Source organism: Balaenoptera acutorostrata, chromosome 10, assembly GCF_949987535.1.
Source record: "Balaenoptera acutorostrata chromosome 10, mBalAcu1.1, whole genome shotgun sequence".
NCBI classification, from domain to species: Eukaryota; Metazoa; Chordata; class Mammalia; order Artiodactyla; family Balaenopteridae; genus Balaenoptera; species Balaenoptera acutorostrata.
Genome location: NC_080073.1, coordinates 48760178 through 48776658, shown reverse-complemented (window position 1 = coordinate 48776658; position 16481 = coordinate 48760178). Strand labels below are relative to the sequence as shown.

The 16481-nt window shown below is 52.9% G+C and overlaps 2 protein-coding genes across 6 annotated transcripts in view; one reads left to right on the top strand and one right to left on the bottom strand.

Moving 5' to 3' along the window:
- The window catches only part of PLCD1 (phospholipase C delta 1), a 21831-nt gene extending 5350 nt beyond the window's left edge, over positions 1 to 16481 (bottom strand). Inside the window, exons 1-4 of one of the 3 annotated variants that reach the window (XM_057555825.1) lie at positions 16316 to 16481; positions 11404 to 11586; positions 8470 to 8634; positions 4869 to 5097 (exon numbers count right to left, since the gene is read on the bottom strand). In XM_057555825.1, the coding sequence (XP_057411808.1) occupies positions 4869 to 5097; positions 8470 to 8634; positions 11404 to 11586; positions 16316 to 16349 (611 nt within the window). In that variant the 5' untranslated portion in view covers positions 16350 to 16481. The remainder of the gene's footprint in view (positions 1 to 4868; positions 5098 to 8469; positions 8635 to 11403; positions 11587 to 16315) is intronic. The other 2 variants (XM_057555826.1, XM_057555824.1) reach the window with 2 other exon arrangements.
- The window catches only part of DLEC1 (DLEC1 cilia and flagella associated protein), a 113754-nt gene continuing 103341 nt past the window's right edge, over positions 6069 to 16481 (top strand). Inside the window, exons 1-2 of one of the 3 annotated variants that reach the window (XM_057555820.1) lie at positions 6069 to 6164; positions 12520 to 12587. The gene's annotated coding sequence lies outside the window, so the exon portion shown is untranslated. Of the gene's footprint in view, positions 6165 to 11794; positions 11850 to 12519; positions 12588 to 16481 lie in introns of those variants that run through there. The other 2 variants (XM_057555819.1, XM_057555821.1) reach the window with 2 other exon arrangements.

The window sequence follows — 16481 nt, the reverse complement described above, 5'->3', positions numbered from 1 at the left end:
CCATTGGTAAGGAAATACTCCTAAATACTGAAAGGTTTTATGAACATAGTTCTTTGCAATGTTATTTATAGTGGTGAAGGAAATGAAATGTTTGACACTAAAAGAATGGATCACTAATTTATAGTCCATCCATTCAGTGGAATAGTACACAGTCATTAATAAAGCTGTTTATGGAGACTATACTAACACAGGGAAATAATTATGATATAATGTTACACAGAAAATGGATACAAATGTATAATCTCCACTATTTTTGGCAAATGCATCATTAGGCAAAATGAAATGCAGCCGGAAAAGATTAAAGGGAGAACCCAGATAGCAGTTTCTGGAGGAGGTGGGTTTTCTGGGCCTTTAAAATTTCATTCTAACCTACCCATATTTTAAAATATTTATTTATATATATGTATGTTTTATGTAAATATATGTATATATTTACATTAAAAAAATTATAGTAGAATTACAGGTTAAAAAATCAAGTTCAGAGTGGTGCACCCAAGCATGAGGTCCCAGTGCCAAATGCTCTTCAGCAGGCTGGGATGGCTTTATGATCTCAAGGTCTGGGCAGCAGAAGCCTGCAGAGGCCATGAGATTGTCCAAGTGCATGCCTGTGCAAAAGGAGTGACTATCACAAAAGTGCCACAGAATTGGGCTTTTAAGAAAGCTCAGGGACTTCCCTGGTGGTCCAGTGGTTAAGACTCTGCGCTTCCACTGCAGGGAGCACAGGTTCAATCCCTGGTCAGGGAACTAAAATCCCGCATACCTCGAGGCATGGCCAAAAATAAAATAAATAACAATTAAAATTTAAAAAAGAAAGCTCAAAATCAGGCAGACATAGCCTTGAGAAAAGACACTTAAAAGTCTTTGAAATGCTGAAAAGTACACAGTAAAGGGAACTAACAGTGTTCAAAATGTGTCCCCCAAAGGAGTTGGATATACATTAGCAATGAATAATCAGAAAATGTAATAAAATAATTCCATACAGTAGCATCAAAATGAATAAAAATACAAATTCTTTTAATGCATAACTTATACTCTGAAAGCGACAAAACATTGTTGAAAGAAATTAAAGATCTAAATAAATGGAAAGATATCCCATATTTGCTGATCAGAAAGAAGACTTGATATTGTTTAATGAGAAATACTCTCCAAACTGATCTACAGATTCAACACAACACCTATCACAGTCATGCTGGCTACTTTGCAGAAATTGACAACCCAATCCTCAAATTCATATGGAAATTCAAGGGACCCAGAACAGTCAAAACAATCTTGAAAAAAAAAAGAACAAATTTAGAAGACTCACACTTCATGATTCCAAAACTTTGTACAAAGTTATGGTAACTAAAACGTTGTGGTGCTGGTGCAAGAAGAGACATTTAGGTAAATGGAGGAGAATTGAGAGTCGTGAAGTAAACCCTCATATTTATGGTCAGTTGATTTTTTGATGACAGTGTAAAGATGATTCGATGAAGAAAGAATAGTCTTTTCAACAAATGGTGCTGGAACAGCTGTATGTCTACATGCAAAAAAAATGAAGTTGGATCCCTCACCACACCATACACAGAAACTAACTCAAAATGGATCAAAGACCTAAATGCAAGAGCTAAAAATATAAGAAGAAAATATATGAGTAAATGTTTGTGACTTTAGGTTAGATATGACATCAAAAAACACAAGCAACAAAAACAAAAAGTAAATGAATTACACTTCACTGAAACTAAAAACTTTTGTGCTTCAGAGAATACCACCAAAAAAAAGAAAAGAACCCACAGAATGGGAGAAATTATTTGCAGAGCATATATCTGATAAGAATATTTTTAAAATATTAGAATATTTTAAAAATATTTAGAATATTTAGAATATTTTAAAAAAGAACAAAAACCTCTTACAACTCAATAATAAAAAGACAACTCAATTAAAAAATGGACCAGAGATCTGAATAAACATTTCTCCAGAGGAGATATACAAAAGCACATTAAAAAATGGTCAACATCATTAATCATTAGGGAAATGCAAATCAAAACCACAGTAAGAGACCTATTTAAAAAAGAAAGTAACAAGTGTTGGTAAGGACGTGGAGAAACTGGAACCCTTGTGCACTGTTGGTGGGGATGTAAAGTGTTACAGATGCTATAGGAAACAGTATAGTGGGTCCTCAAAAATTTGAAAATAGAATTACCATATGATCTAACAATCCGACTTCTTGGTATATACCCCGAAGAATTGAAAACAGGGTCTCAGAAAGATACTTGTACACCCATGTTCATAGCAGCATTATTCATGATGGACAAAAAGTGGAAGCAACCTAAGTGTCCATTAATGGGTGAATGAATAAACAAAGTGTGGTATATACATACAATGGAATATTGTTCAGCATTTAAAAGGATGGAAGTTCTAACATGTGACAACATGGATGAACCTTGAGGACATTATGCTAAGTGAAATAAGCTAGTGGCAAAATGACAAATACTGTATGAGTCCACTTATATGAGGAACTTAAGAGTAATCAAGTTCATAGGTACAGAAAGTACAACAGTGGTTGCCAGGGCCTGGGGGAGGGTGGAATGGGGAGTTACTGTTTAATGGGTACAGAGTTTCAGTTTTACGAGATGAAAAGAGTTCTGGAAGTGGTTGCACAACAATGTGAATGTACTTAACACTACTGAACTGTACACTTAAAAATGGTTAAGATAGTAAATTTCATGTATGTATATATTACCACAATTTAAAATTAAAATTAAAATAAATAGATCCATAAAAAAAGAACTTAACAACAACAAATGGGCAAAGGATCTATTGAATAGCTGTTTCTCCAAAGAGATATACAAATGGCCAATAACCACATGTAAAGATGCTCAACACCATTAGCTATCAAGGAAATGCAAATCAAAACCACAGTGAAATGCCACTTCAAACCCACAAGGATGGCTATAATAAAAAAAAGGCAGATAATAGCAAGGGTTAGTGAAGATGTGAAAAATCAGAACTCTCAGACACTGCTGGTGGGAATGTAAATTTCCTCTTTGGAAAATAGTTTGGCAGTTCCTCAAAAGGTTAAATATATAGTCACCACAAGACTCAGAAATTCTAGGTATATACTCAAGAGAAATGAGAACATATGTCCACACAAAAACTTATACACCAATGTTCACAGCAGCATTATTCAGAGAAGCAGAAACCCAAATGTCCATCAACTGCTGATTGGATAAGTAAAATGTGGAATGGCCATACAGTGGAATATTATTAGGCAAACAGAAGACATGAAGTACTAACACAGGCTACGACATGGATGAACGTTAAAAACATTATGCTAAGTGAAAGAAGCCAGTCACAAGAGACTGTATGATTCCATTTATATAATAGGTCTAGAAAAGACAAATGTACAGAGTCGGAAAGTAGATTAGTGGTTGTCTAGGGCTGGGGGGTTGTGGGGAAATGGGGACTGCTAAAGGGCATGGGGTGTCTTTTGGGGGTGATGGTTGCATAACTCTGAATACACTAAAAAGCATGGACTTGTACACTTTAAGTGGATGAATTATATGGTATGTGAACTATATCTCAATAAAGCTGTCATAAAAAAAAAAAAAAAGGAGCCAGTGCTGGTTCCACCCTAATCCTACATACCAGAAGGCTGATCACTTTGAACCATAGACTAGCGTGTTGCTGTGCACCTAGACTTTGAAGGGAATTTGTTTCAAGCCCGCAGGCTGGCCTGCACACCAGGCCTGGGGGAACGTGATGACTCCCCAAAGAGTGGCACAGGATATGGGGGCAAGTGGGAGTGTCATGGCCTCCCAAACTCCCAGTGAGTAAAAAATGCGGTTAACTCTAGGAAACATTAAAATATCCAAGACTAGGTCTCCCACTGAAGCAGGCAGCTCCCCTCAGCCTCCCCACTCCATGCTGGTTACACAGGGGGGATGAGGGACTTCAGGGGGCTGCATTGCTGTCTGGCCCTTGGGTCAGAGTAGACCAAAGAGGGCTCCAGGTACCCTCCCTGCTTCCTTTGTGTTCCCCCCAAATTCATATGTTGAAGCCCTAACCCTCAATGTGATGTATTTGGAGATGGGGACTTGAGAGACTTAGATGAGGTCATGAGTGGGGGCCTCATGATGGGATTAGTGCCCATAAAAGAAGAGACACCAGAGGGACTTCCCTGGTGGCGCAGTGGTTCAGAGTCCGCCTGCCAATGCAGGGGACACAGGTTTGAGCCCTGGTCCGGGGAGATCCCACATGCCGCGGAGCAACTGAGCCCGTGTGCCACAACTACTAAGCCTGCGCTCTAGAGCCTGCAAGCCACAACTACTGAGCCCGTGTTCCACAACTACTGAAGCCCGCCTGCCACAACTACTGAAGCCTGTGCGCCTAGAGCCCGTGCTCTGCAATAAGAGAAGCCACTGTGATGAGAAGCCCGCGGACTGCAACAAAGAGTAGCCCCCGCTCGCCACAACTAGAGAAAGCCCGCGGGCAGCAACGAAGACCCAATGCAGCCAAAAATAAACAAATAAATAAATAAATTTATTTTTTTAGAAAGTAAAGAAAAAAAGAAGAGACACCAGAGATCTTGCGCTCTCTCTCCCTCTCTCTCTCTCTCTCTCTCTGCCACGTGAAGACAGTGAGAAAGAAGGCAGCCATCTGCAAGCCAGGAAGAGAGCTTCCACCAGAACCCGACCCTTCTGGCACCCTGACCTTGGACTTCCAGCCTCCAGAACCGTGAGAAAATGAATTTCTGTTGTTTAAGCCACCCAGTCTATGGTGTTTTGGTATGATGGCCCAAGCTGCGTGTCTTCCATACCCAGGTTGTCCTGGGGACGACCATGGCCAGTATCCACCCGCTGGGCCTGGACCCACTGCCACCAAAAGGATACTGCCGCAGCTTCTGCTGCTGGTCCATGGAGCCCGAGTGATGGACGATCTTGCGCAGGCCCTGCACCCAGTGCTGGGCGTCGGCGGGCGATGGGGCGATGAGGTCTAGAGTGTTGCGCTGGTCCTTGAAGACGATGGAGAAGCAGCGGTCCTCAGGCACGTCCCGGGCAAACTTCTCCAGGCCCTCTGAGCGGTGCCCCATCCGCACCTCCTGAATGTCCTCGATGGAGACTGCAAGAAGGGGGTGGAGGTGGGCAGAGAGAGCCGTGAGGGGCAGGAGGATGGGCAGAGCGGGGGACAAAAAGAGACTGAGGTGGAGAAGGAACGGGACACAGCTATAGCGTGCAGAGTGGAAACGCCCAGGCAGAGAGAGATTGACTTTAGGGTGGGAAGGGCACCTAGGGTCCCAGGCCTCCTGTTTCTGTGCTGGGAGGAAGCAGGGCCCCTGGGAGAGGAGTGGGGCAGGGCAGGGCTCTCAGACGGAGATAGGGAGAGACCATGCTGGAGTTTGGGGCCTGTGACGGAGAGGAGGCCACACACTCTCCTGTCGTGCTTGACTTTGGGCCCTCCGCCTCCCTCAAGACAGCCATGAGAGCCTCCAGGCCCCTCTCCTGACAGAGGGAGCAGTGCTTGTGTCAGGCGAGCAGCCAGGGCCTTGCCCTGCATGTATCTGTGTGTCCTGATCTCAGGGAGCCCCTTGGCAGGAATGGTGCTCCAGGATCCCAAGAGGTAGACTGGAGGGTGCCCCTGGGGGTCTGAGATGACATCATTCTGCCCTTGGGAACCAGGGGCGGGGGCTGTCCTGTCACAGCCCAACCTTCCAAGCTTCAGGGAGCAGCAAGGCCCTGCTCACCTGCCTTGAACCCCAAGGTGCCCTCCCTGGCCTGGCTGGGAGGGGCTCATGCTGGGCCTCCCCGCATCAGGAGCCAGGCTCTGCCCCATCCCCATCCCCATCCTGAGACATCCACGTCCATCTTTCCTGGGTCTAGACCAGCTCTGGCTGAAAGCCTGCCTGTCCTTCCCGGTGGGGGCCTCCTGGCCACCTGCAGGCCCCAGATGTGTGGCATGTGCCTGTCCGGGAAGCAGGCTCTGAGGTGTGAGACACGCGAGCCCTGGGCCATGTGGGATGCAGGGGATATCCCTGCTGAATCCCTCCGCTCACAGCCTCCCGTGCCCCTCTAGGTCCCACACCAGCTGCAGCTGCCCCAGGCTGGGAGTGGAAACAGGAAGCCTGGGCAGCGGAGGCCAGCTCCCGCGCCAGCACCGGAGACAGAATCCAGACGCCTTCCCTGCTGATGGTAATCTTTGTCTGCCTATGGGAACCAGAGCTGAGGGAGGCTAGTGGGGTCGGGATGGGGACAACTTACGGATCAGGAAGCAGAGGCCAAGAGAACTGGGGACTGCTCCCCACTGCCATTTCCTGGCCTCAGTTTCCCCGGGGGCGGAGCACAGTGGAGGGCAGTCTCACTGCTCACTCAGAGGAGGGAAGCAGCCCAACGGGCATGCTCAGCCCAGACCTGTCCCTGGGTCTCTGACGTGGAAAAAGGCCTCTTCCGGCCACGCTCCTCACCTGAGCGCACCTGGTGCCCAACCCCCAACCTGTCGCCCCTGTGGCCCCTCCTGTCAGGGTGCAGGCCCCTCACTCACGGCCCTGCCTCGTTCTTGCCCCTGCACCTTTGCTCACACTGGGTCTCCTGCCCGGGAGGTTCCTCCTGCCCTTGTGCTCCCAGCTGTCCCGGTATGAGGCTCCCAGCTCAGCAGCCCAGGTCGGGAAAGGCCCACATCTCCCACTCCTCAGTCTGCCCCCTGCCCGCCCCCGCCAAGTGCTTGGCTCAACTGGGAACCATGCCCGTGTACTGGCTGGGGGGGTGGGCTCCCAGGAGTCCCCAGGGCTCAGAGAGTATGATGTCCCCTTCCCACGGTGCCGCCATCCGCCAGCGTCTAACAGGAAACCCCATATCAGGGCAGAGGCCTGTGAAGGAACCTGGCTGGGGCCACAGACAGAGGCAGGCGCCAGGTCACTCCTGCGTTATGTGGCCAACAGGCACGCAGGGTAGTTCCCTGAGAGCACTTCGGGCTCCATCCCCTCCCACCCTGCCCTGCCCTGCTCAGACCTCCCATGGCCCACTGCCCCCAGGACCCAGCCGGGCTCTCCACATCCGACCCTGCTCCTGTCCTGCCTCCCCTCTGGCCTGCCACAGGCCGCACCTTCTCAGGTTTCTGTCCAGTGTCCTGGGGCCTGGCAGACCCTTCCTGAGACACCCTCAGTAGGCTGCCCCTCCCTTTTCTCCTGCCCCCTTCCCACCTGGGCCCTGTCACCTGTGTCTGGTCTCACTCCCCAGAGACCTGCCAGTGGGCTGACCCTGCCTGCCCCATCTCCACAGCCGAGGGCAAGTGAATGTGTGAGGGATTTCCAGGGACTTGAACCGTGTGAGAAATCCAGCTGCAGTGATCCTTCCGTACCACCAGCCACACGTGGTTATTTAGATATAAATTAGTTAAAATTCAGTAAAATTAAGAATTTGCGGGACTTCCCTGGCGGTCCAGTGGTTAAGACTCCACACTTCCAAAGCAGGGGGCTCAGGCTCAATCCCTGGTTGGGGAACTAAGATCCCACATGCCATGCAGTGGCAGCCAAAAAAAAAAAAAGAATTCAGTTCCTCAGTCACACTAGCCACAGTTCAAGTGCTCAATGGCCATAGGTGGCTAGTAGCTGACATACTGGACAGCACAGATATAGGACATTCCCATTATCATAGAAAGTTCTCTGGATAGCTTTGGTCTAAAATTTTCCCAGCAAGTAAAGGTGCAGAGGGAACCTCTCATTTTACAAAATGTTTAGGGCAGTCTGTGTAAAAGGGCAGCAGCAGTTGGCAGAACTTTCTTCCTAAGACCTTGCAGGAGGCACTCTCCATCTGCAGGCCTGAGCTTTGGCTTCTTGGACCTTTTCTAAAGCTTCCAGAAAGCCCTCAGGCCCACAACCCCGAGGGAGCTGCCCAGCCAAGGCCTCTCTGTGCAAGTCCCAGCCCTGCTCCACCCCAGGCACCCTGTTCTGGCCCTAGCCCAGGGAGGAGCTGCCTCCTGCAGCCCCACCTCACATCCTGGCCACTGATACCCGGAAGGGCCTTATCTGCCCCTGGACTTTGGTCCTCACCACACTTGGGCCCTAGTCCTCCCTCCTTCCCACAAATGTCTGGGTGGATACCTGGGAATTCAGGCAACACTGTCCAGCTCCCTCCCTACTTGGGAGCCGGGCTTTCCCCATCTGTGGTCATGGCTATGGAGTCCCACCCCCAAAAGGCTTGAGCATCTCCATCTGTGGTCCTTGGTCCATGACTGCCCTCTCTAGCCCAGGCTAGGCCTCAGTTTCCCTATCAGTGATTTAACTGGCTCCTCTCCCCAACCCTGGCCAGCCTGTTTCCCCATATCTGGTCCTGTTTGCATGACCGACCTCTGGCCCACCAGGCCAGGCCTCAGTTTCCCTACCTTTGGTCCTGGTCCATGACTGACCTCCAGCCCCACCCCACCCTGACCAGTGTCAGTTTCCCCATCCAAGCGCAGGTGCAGCACCCTGCCCCTCCCCCTGCAGCCCAGGGCACTCACACAGCTGGGACTCGGGGGTCCGCATGACCTTGCGGGACTCCTGCCAGATGGTCTTGCAGTCCTCCTGCAGCTTGTAGAAGCGTTCTCTCCGCCATGAGTTGGACTTCACCTTCAAGAGTTGGCTGCCCTTCAGCAGTGCCTGTAGGTCCTTGTCATCCTGTAAGCCTAGGGGGCAGAGCTGGTAAGATGCTACCTCCTCTAGGGTCCCTGCTGCCCCAGGCCCCATGCTGGCCATGCCCACCACTGGACCCTCTCAGCCCATTTTTCACCAGCCTCATCCTCAGCTCTCTGTTCACTTCTCCCTCCGTCACCCTTGTTCCAACCTGATTCTAGAGCCCTGCCTTCTCCAGGAAGGCATCTCTGATGCCAGCTGAGGACACGCAAACCTTTGGACACCCACCCACTCAAGGCCACACTTTATACACTATGACCTGCCACCCACAGCTGAATGGACAAAGAGAGGACAGCTAATTCAAGAACACCTGGTTCCTGGGTGACCAGACCCCTAGGAAATGGCCTGGCTCTGAAAGACTTAGTGGGCTCCTCCTAGGGGTCAGAGTGACCTGAAGGAAGCTGGGACCAAAAGACTACCCTAGCCTATCACCCTGGCCACATGGAGTCCAGCAGCCAGCTCTATTCAGAGCCAATAGACTACCTCACCTCACTTCTGGCCCCAAAACAAAAACTCTGTGGCTTTTCAGCAATCTTTATCCTTCTGCTCCAGCGGAGTGGTGGCATCAAGGTCTGTGCGGGTCCAGTCTGAGGGGCCTGTGCCTAGGCCTATAGGCTTTTCTTTTCTGAACCCAGATCCCCAGCCCCTGATGGGCTCTCCCAGTTTATCCATGACCCCACTCCCTATGCCCCAGCCAGCCTGCTCCCCACACACACAGGACCTACAGAATCTTCTGGACCACTTCCCCGGGCCTCAGCCACCCACCCCCTATCCCTCCCCAATCTCCTGCTTCCAGTGGAGGCACAGCCACGTGCTAACAGCCCCCCACACCCATGGCTTTAGGAAACCTCCTTCCCTCTCTGTGCCTCTGTTCCCCCAACAGCACTGGGTGAGAAGAGTGCTGGAGGAGGTGTCTCAAGGCCTCCTCAGAGGTGACAGTCTGATGTGACCTTCCCCCACCTTTGTCCCAACTCTCTCCACCCCCTGCCTTAGTGTCACCAGTTTCCCTCCAGCCCCAGGGGAGGCCCAGTGAGGGAGGAGGGGGCTCCTGCAGGATGTCCTCAGCTGGTGGCTGGGTCTGTGGGGCTCAAGACGAGAGGCCGGGAAAGGTAGTTCCCAGCCGCCGGAGGAGAGAGCTGCCTCAGCCTCAGCTCAGCCGGGGGATTCCACTGTCCTTTCCGAGGCTGAGGTCAACTGCGGGGGTCATCTCCTTACCCTCTGGCGGCACTGCCCCTCCCCGCCCCCAGGCTAGGGCATCAGGACAAGCCACTGAGCACGGCACAGATGGGAGCGGTGGAGGGGGGGGCACAGGGGCGGAAGGTGAGCCCCACCCTCCGGTTCTGGAAAAGGCTGTGAGCAGATGACATGTTCATCCTGTCCTGGAGCCAGACTGCGGCCCTGTCTGCGGTCAGGCAGAGATAAGTCCCCTGGCTGCCGACATGGCTTCCGGAACACAGACCTCGGTCCCAAGGTGGGTCTTGATATTAGTGGCCCTCCAGGCCGCTGGGCAACCTAAGCAGATACCTCCATCTCTGAGCCTCATTTGAGGCCCTTTTGTTTCTGAGGCCTCTGGGCTGCCCGCCCCCCGACCCTTGCTCCCTTAGCACCCAGAAGGTCTATGGGCACCCCTTCACCCAGCCCCACTCACTCAGCTGTAGCACATTCTCCTCCTGTGGGAGGGTGGTGCTGAGGGGCCTCTGAGCTCAGGGGCCCCTGGGTTGACCTTGCAGCCTCACCAACCTGCCCAGGCTAGTGGCACATATGGGGAGTGCAGAGAGGCTGCAGTGCTAATAGGAGGCTGGGGGTGGGGGCAGTGCCAGGAGCCCTGCCCATGTACCTAGGGTGAGGCCTAATGGAAACAAACTGAGTCTGGGACTCACAGCAATACACAGCTACACAGATATAGCCACACACATACACAGTCACACACACCACACCACCGTACTCATCACACACTGCCATACACAACCGGGAAGAGAAAATGGGCCACACACGGTGACACATATTGTTACATGGAGTCACACACAGCCACACAACGTACAGTGCCAGAACATCATCGTCGTCATAATAATAGCAGTCACCATAATAATAGTTCATGTTTGAATAAGATCCTGTTCTTAGCACATGTATTTAATCCCTCCAACAACCCTGTGAGGAAGGCACTATCATTGTTCCCATTTTACAGATGATGAGACTGAGGCTCAAGGAATTTACATGGTAGAGTCGGGACTCAGAAGCTTGCCCACAGGGCCAATGCTAGGAAACATTACCTTATACAGCCACCACTCAGGGGCATGCTGCCACAAAGAGTAACAGCAGAAAACCCACAGAACACACACACCATAACACAGATGACAGAATCACTCAGTCACCTGGGTCACCCACAGTCACACATGGTACACAGCATCACCCTGGATCGCACACTGTCACACTGGTGCCACTTGGTTACACAGCATTGCATATCATCATTGCTGCACAGTGGCCCCCACTACCATACAAGTGACAGAATCACCACTAGGTTTGTAAACAGGATGGTTTGGGGGTGGCAAGGCGCAGGGTAACCAATCCCCCCCCCCCCCGCAGTACTCACTCCACATGCCATCCCCGCAAACACAGCCCCACCGTGGGTCACACACTCACAGAACTAAACAGGTCCAGTCCCCGAGATCAGGAACATACAGTCTGTGTCCTGTCCCAGCTGCCTTCCCAGCCTCCGCAGATCTCGGGGGTGGTGGTGGAGGGGGGCGCCCTGCATCCCTTACCCAGCCTCTGCTCATTGAGAGCTGCCACCTCGAGGCTCTGCTCCTGCAGGTAGAGCTCTCTGGAGCGGCTCTGGCTCCGGCTTCGGCGCCTGACCCCCAGGCACTGCATGACGTTCCGAAGTGCCCCTGCTGCCCGCTGAGCCTGGCCCGGGACAGTGTGGCGTCCAGAAGGCAGCCCTGGCCCTAGGAGCGGAACGGCCTCCTCAGACGGGAGCAGGGGCGGAGACCTGGAGTGGATGGGCGGGCCTAGAACCCGTGGGGGCGGGGCCGTGAAGGGTGGGGCCATGGCTCTAGAGGCGGGGCGATACAGAAATCTGTGCTGAAGGGGCGGGGCCATACCCTAGGAGGCGGGGACAGTTCCAGAAGGGCAGGACCGATGCCCCCAGGAGGTGCGGCGAAAGCGGAATCAAGGAGGGGAGAGGAGGAGGAGGAGCGGGGTCCGGGAGGTGAAGTGGGACAAATCCATAACCCGGGAAGCAGATAAGTGGTGAAAGTCAGAGCCCAGAAAGCGGATTGGGGCGGAGCCAGAGCCAAAGAGGTGGGGAGCGGGAGGAGCCGAGTCTGGGAGGCGACGTGAGGCAGAGGTACCCAGGAAGACGACCGGGGGCGGAGCCAGGGCCCAGGGGACAAACCGGGGGAGGGTCCCTCACTGCAAAGGCCTTTTGTTTTCGGGCAGGGAGGGCGGAACCTCGACTTTGGAGGCAGTCCTACCAGGGGGCGGAGCCTGAGCCGCGAATTCTAAACACTCAGCTAGAGGCCTGGCGGAGAACTGGAGGGCTGGGCAAGATTGAGCCGGGAGGGAAGCCCGGCCGGGCGGCAGCCTGGCCTGCAGAGTTTAGCGGACAACCGGGTGGGGCGGGATCAGAAGGAGCCGGGGATGGAGCCCGGGCCGGACAGCGGAACCCGCCAAATATTTTACCTCAGTTACTCAACGAATCCATTGTGACTCAGCGGGCTGTTGCCTCACATGTAAACCTCAGACAGGCCTGTTTCCTTCTCCGAGAGGTTCGCTACCTGAGTGGGATAATCTCCAAGGTTCCAAATGCGAATGGAATTCTTGAAAAAATGCTGGTCTTAAAAATGAGTCCATTAACACAGACTTGCTTTGATAAATAGGTGAGGAGGACTCCCAACTCCATACGAAACTGTGCTGCCAGTGTGCTCGGAACAGTGGGCCCTTTCATGTAAGTTACGTCTTGCTTTTCATTCACCCAGCAATTATTTATTGAGCCCCTACTGTGTGCTAAGGTCAGGACACCACCCAGAGGCCTGACTCACTCCTCTCTTTTACTCTCTGCCTCTGAATAGTCCCTTCACTCGCTTCACCGCAGCTCCAGTCACCAGCATTGACAGTGAGTCACTGGCAAAGCCAGTTATTAGCACAGACAAACACAGCAATAATAACAATAAACTGAAGTGCAGAGTGACTTGCCTAAGGTCACCCCTCGGAGAAAAATAAATCATGAGAATGTGTGTTACTGTAGATGAGCTGGAATATGGGCACAGAAATATTGTTCTTCATTTGGAGCTGAGGGAGCTGTAAGGGGAACCTGTTTTAGAGAAACCGCGTGATGGTTTAATGGTTTAATCAGAGGGCCAAGGACTCCCCGAGGACCTATGGATAGAATCACATCTCAATACAATTTGCTTTCTTTGAATTCTTATGTATTTTATGCATTTAAAAACATGATCCTCAGAAGGGGTCCACAGGCTTCACCTAACTGCCAAAGTGGTCCAGGGCACAAAAAAGTTAAGATCAGTGTGGATCAGTGTGTGTCTGTGTTGTGTGGGCATGGACTCCCAGGGACAGACAGCTTTGAAACATAATTGAGGAGGGTAGGGGGCTGGCCACCCCAAATTGCTATGATGGATCTGGAACCGTTATCTCTTGGGGGTACTGGCTTCCTTGCCAACCTAGAATTCCTTTGCCCACTAGTGCTTTATCCTCACAACATCCCCTATCAGTAGGTATTGCTTTCCCGTGGATGAGAAAACAGGCCCAGACAGGCAAAGGGACTTGCTCAGGGTCACAATGTAAGTAGAGGCAAAGCTAGGACTGGAACCCAGGTCTAGGACTGCAGCCCAGGTCTCCTGGGACCAAGATGAGGCCCCTCCTACACCCTACCTTGCACTTTTACAAATTCAGGTTTTACAGTGGGGCGGGAGGGATTCAGTGTTTGAATAGTTAGTGGAGGTGGAGGTGGATGTGTTCAGTGAGGGGAGAGCGTTGGAAAGTTAGGTCTTTTTGGGTGCATCTGGGGACCTGCTGGAGAAGCCAGTGCAGGCCTGGCTAGAATGGAGCAAGCAAAGGAAGTAGGGTAGGGAAGGAGGCCAGGGGACTAGAGCGTCAGTCTGAGGGCTTCAGAAGCACCAGAAGGAGCCCCTGATTCTTCTTTTTTTTTGGCCTCACTGCATGGCTTGCAGGATCTGAGTTCCCCGACTAGGACTCTGGCAGTGGAAGCATGGAGTCTTAACCACTGGACCAACAGGGAATTCCCCAGGAGCCCTTTGATTCTTAAACCCAGTTCTGGTCACATTTTTCCTGGCTAGGGACTACCTTATTCCCCCTCATCTCACAAAGTACTCACATGACATGGTTACTTGGGGGGTGGGCCTCCTGTAGGAACATAGTACCTGCTGGTACTAGGCACTGTTCTCATTATTGCCTTGTACGTGTTAGCTCATTCAATCCTTACTGCAATCCACGAGGGAGGTAGTGTTCTTATCCCCCATTTTACAGATGAGGAAACTGAGGCACCAAGAAGTCAAGGGATTTGTCTAAGATGAAAAAGCTAAGACTTGAACCCAGGTAGTCTACTTCCATAATCCATGTCTGTATACTACAGTGCCTCTGCATGCATCTGGGGCGAGGACAGAAGGGACATCTCTTATCTAGGTGGCCCCCATACCCCCCCAAGCCAATGGAGGGAGCCTTTCTGCAGCAGACCCCCAAATGCCCAAGCCAGAAAGTGTGTCCAATGCTAGAGGACCCAAAATATGAAAGAGGTGCAGACTCTCCAGTGGAAATGTAAACAACCTGGAACAGCACAGGGCACAGTGACTACATCCTTCCACCACCAATTTTCCTTGACAGATTCTTGCTTGCCGATATGGTTTGCAGGGGGAACAAAAGGCAGTTAAGGGACGTAATTTTGGGTGATGAGCTAAAAGCAGCAGGGCCTTCAGGGAGCCTGAAGCTTGGGATCGCACTGTTCTTGCCAGCTCCGCCGGAAGAGCTGGACTGTCAGGCAGTTGGGAGGCAGGTCTCAAAACACAGTGGACCAGGGCTGCCAAGCCCATGCCACAAAACTGGGAGGCGCTGACTGAGCCTCCGCGTGGCTTCCTCTCCAGGGAAGACACCAGGGCTGCCCACGGACAGAGACTGGACAAAGGCACAGATGACTGAGGATGGAGCCCATTCTAACATGAGCTGAGGCTACAGCTGTAGCCAGAGGCGATCAGAGGGCTTGTAGGAGGTCTGAGTGTGAAGCTGGCACGGAAGAGGTGGCAGTCTGCAGGGTACACAGCACTAGCTAAGGGATGATGAGAGAGAAAGCAGAGGTCTCTACTGCGATCCTCTGAGCTGCCCAGCCTCCCTTCCTGCCAGTGTGGCAGGGAGCACTAAGACACCTCTGTCCTGAGAGGAGAAGAGGGAGCCCTGGAAAGGGCAGGGATCCCATGACCCAGCTGAAAGAGTTTGCCTTGAGGCTGCTGGTGTGAGGGTAACAGCTCTGGGCACTGAGCAAGGTCTCTCTGGGCCATGGGGACCAGGTCTGGGCCAACCAGGAAAATGAGACAGACTGGGCACTGGCTGAAAGGAACGTCTCCGAGTGTCCCTGAATTCCAGAGGGTCTCTAGCGGACAGCTGGAGGGCTCTGCCTTTCTCTTTCCCTTCTATTATCTCCATGCATGGTTTAGGTGGATAGGTGGTGGGCACTAAAGTCTCGGACTCCAGAGGTACTAGAAAACAGAGGGAGATCGGGTTAAGCAGTGATTGGTGCAAGAGAGGCAGGGTTTGCTGAGCTGCCAGATGACCTGGGGGGCAGGAGGGCAAAGCCCGCTAAAAGTGGGTGAGTCCCCAGGCTGGAGCAAAGAGATTCCAGGTCCAGGTTGGGGGCCCCGTGCAGCTAGGAGACCTCCAGTCCCTGCAGTCCGGAGCCCGCGGCTGCTCTCTCTCCTGGAGAGACAGCGATAGGGCAAGGAGCTGGCCCGGACTGTTTCCCGGTCGGTCGGAGAAGACAGAGCTCGGATGGACAAAGAGGGTAGCAGCAGGCAGTTAGAGCTGAGACTCAGGCCTGTCCGGCCGGGAGGGTGCGCAGATGGGGGCGATCGGGCTGCTCCTCCCAGACCGGGCGTCGCTGACCAGGACTTCTGCGCTGGGCAGTTACTGCGGCGCGGCCCGACCTCACCTCGCACACCTCCTCGCCCCAGCCTTCCCACCCCGCCACACCTACGCTCCCTGACGCGGTCCAGGCACGCCTGGGCTTTGGGGAGCCTCTCTGGGCGGCCCGGACGGGGCGAAAATAACTCAGTTATTCTTGGATGCTGGCTCCTTTCCTCCTCAGTCCCTCCGAGCGCGCCGGACCCTGGAGCCCACCCTTCCGTGACTAGGATAGGGAGAGGGGGAGTCCCCGAGGCGGCAGGGCCGGGGGTCGTCTTTAGGGAAGTCTTCAGACTCGCACCCCTCTTCTCCCCACCGGCCGGGTCTGGGGAACAAGCCTGGAAACGCCCAGGGTTGCGCCCGGCAGTCCCGGGTGGAGATTTCCTCCGTGCGACAAAAGGGACGAGGAGCGGGCCCGGGGCGGGGCGGAGGGCGGCCGAAGGAGTTGGGGGTCCCCCGCCCTGGGCGGGGAACGGCTTTCCTCTAGGTCGGCCCAGGCGGGGTCCCCCCGCGAGCCGGCCGAGTACTCACCGTGCAGGGTCAGGAAGTCCCGGCCCGAGTCCATGCCCGACGGACGGCGCGGCGGGAGGGTGGCGCCGCGGGACACTCGTCCGCAGCGACAGCGCGGGCGGCCTCGGGTCCGAGAGGAGTGCAGGGGAGGGACCCGAATGGACTGCGGAGGGCGGACACCGGAGGT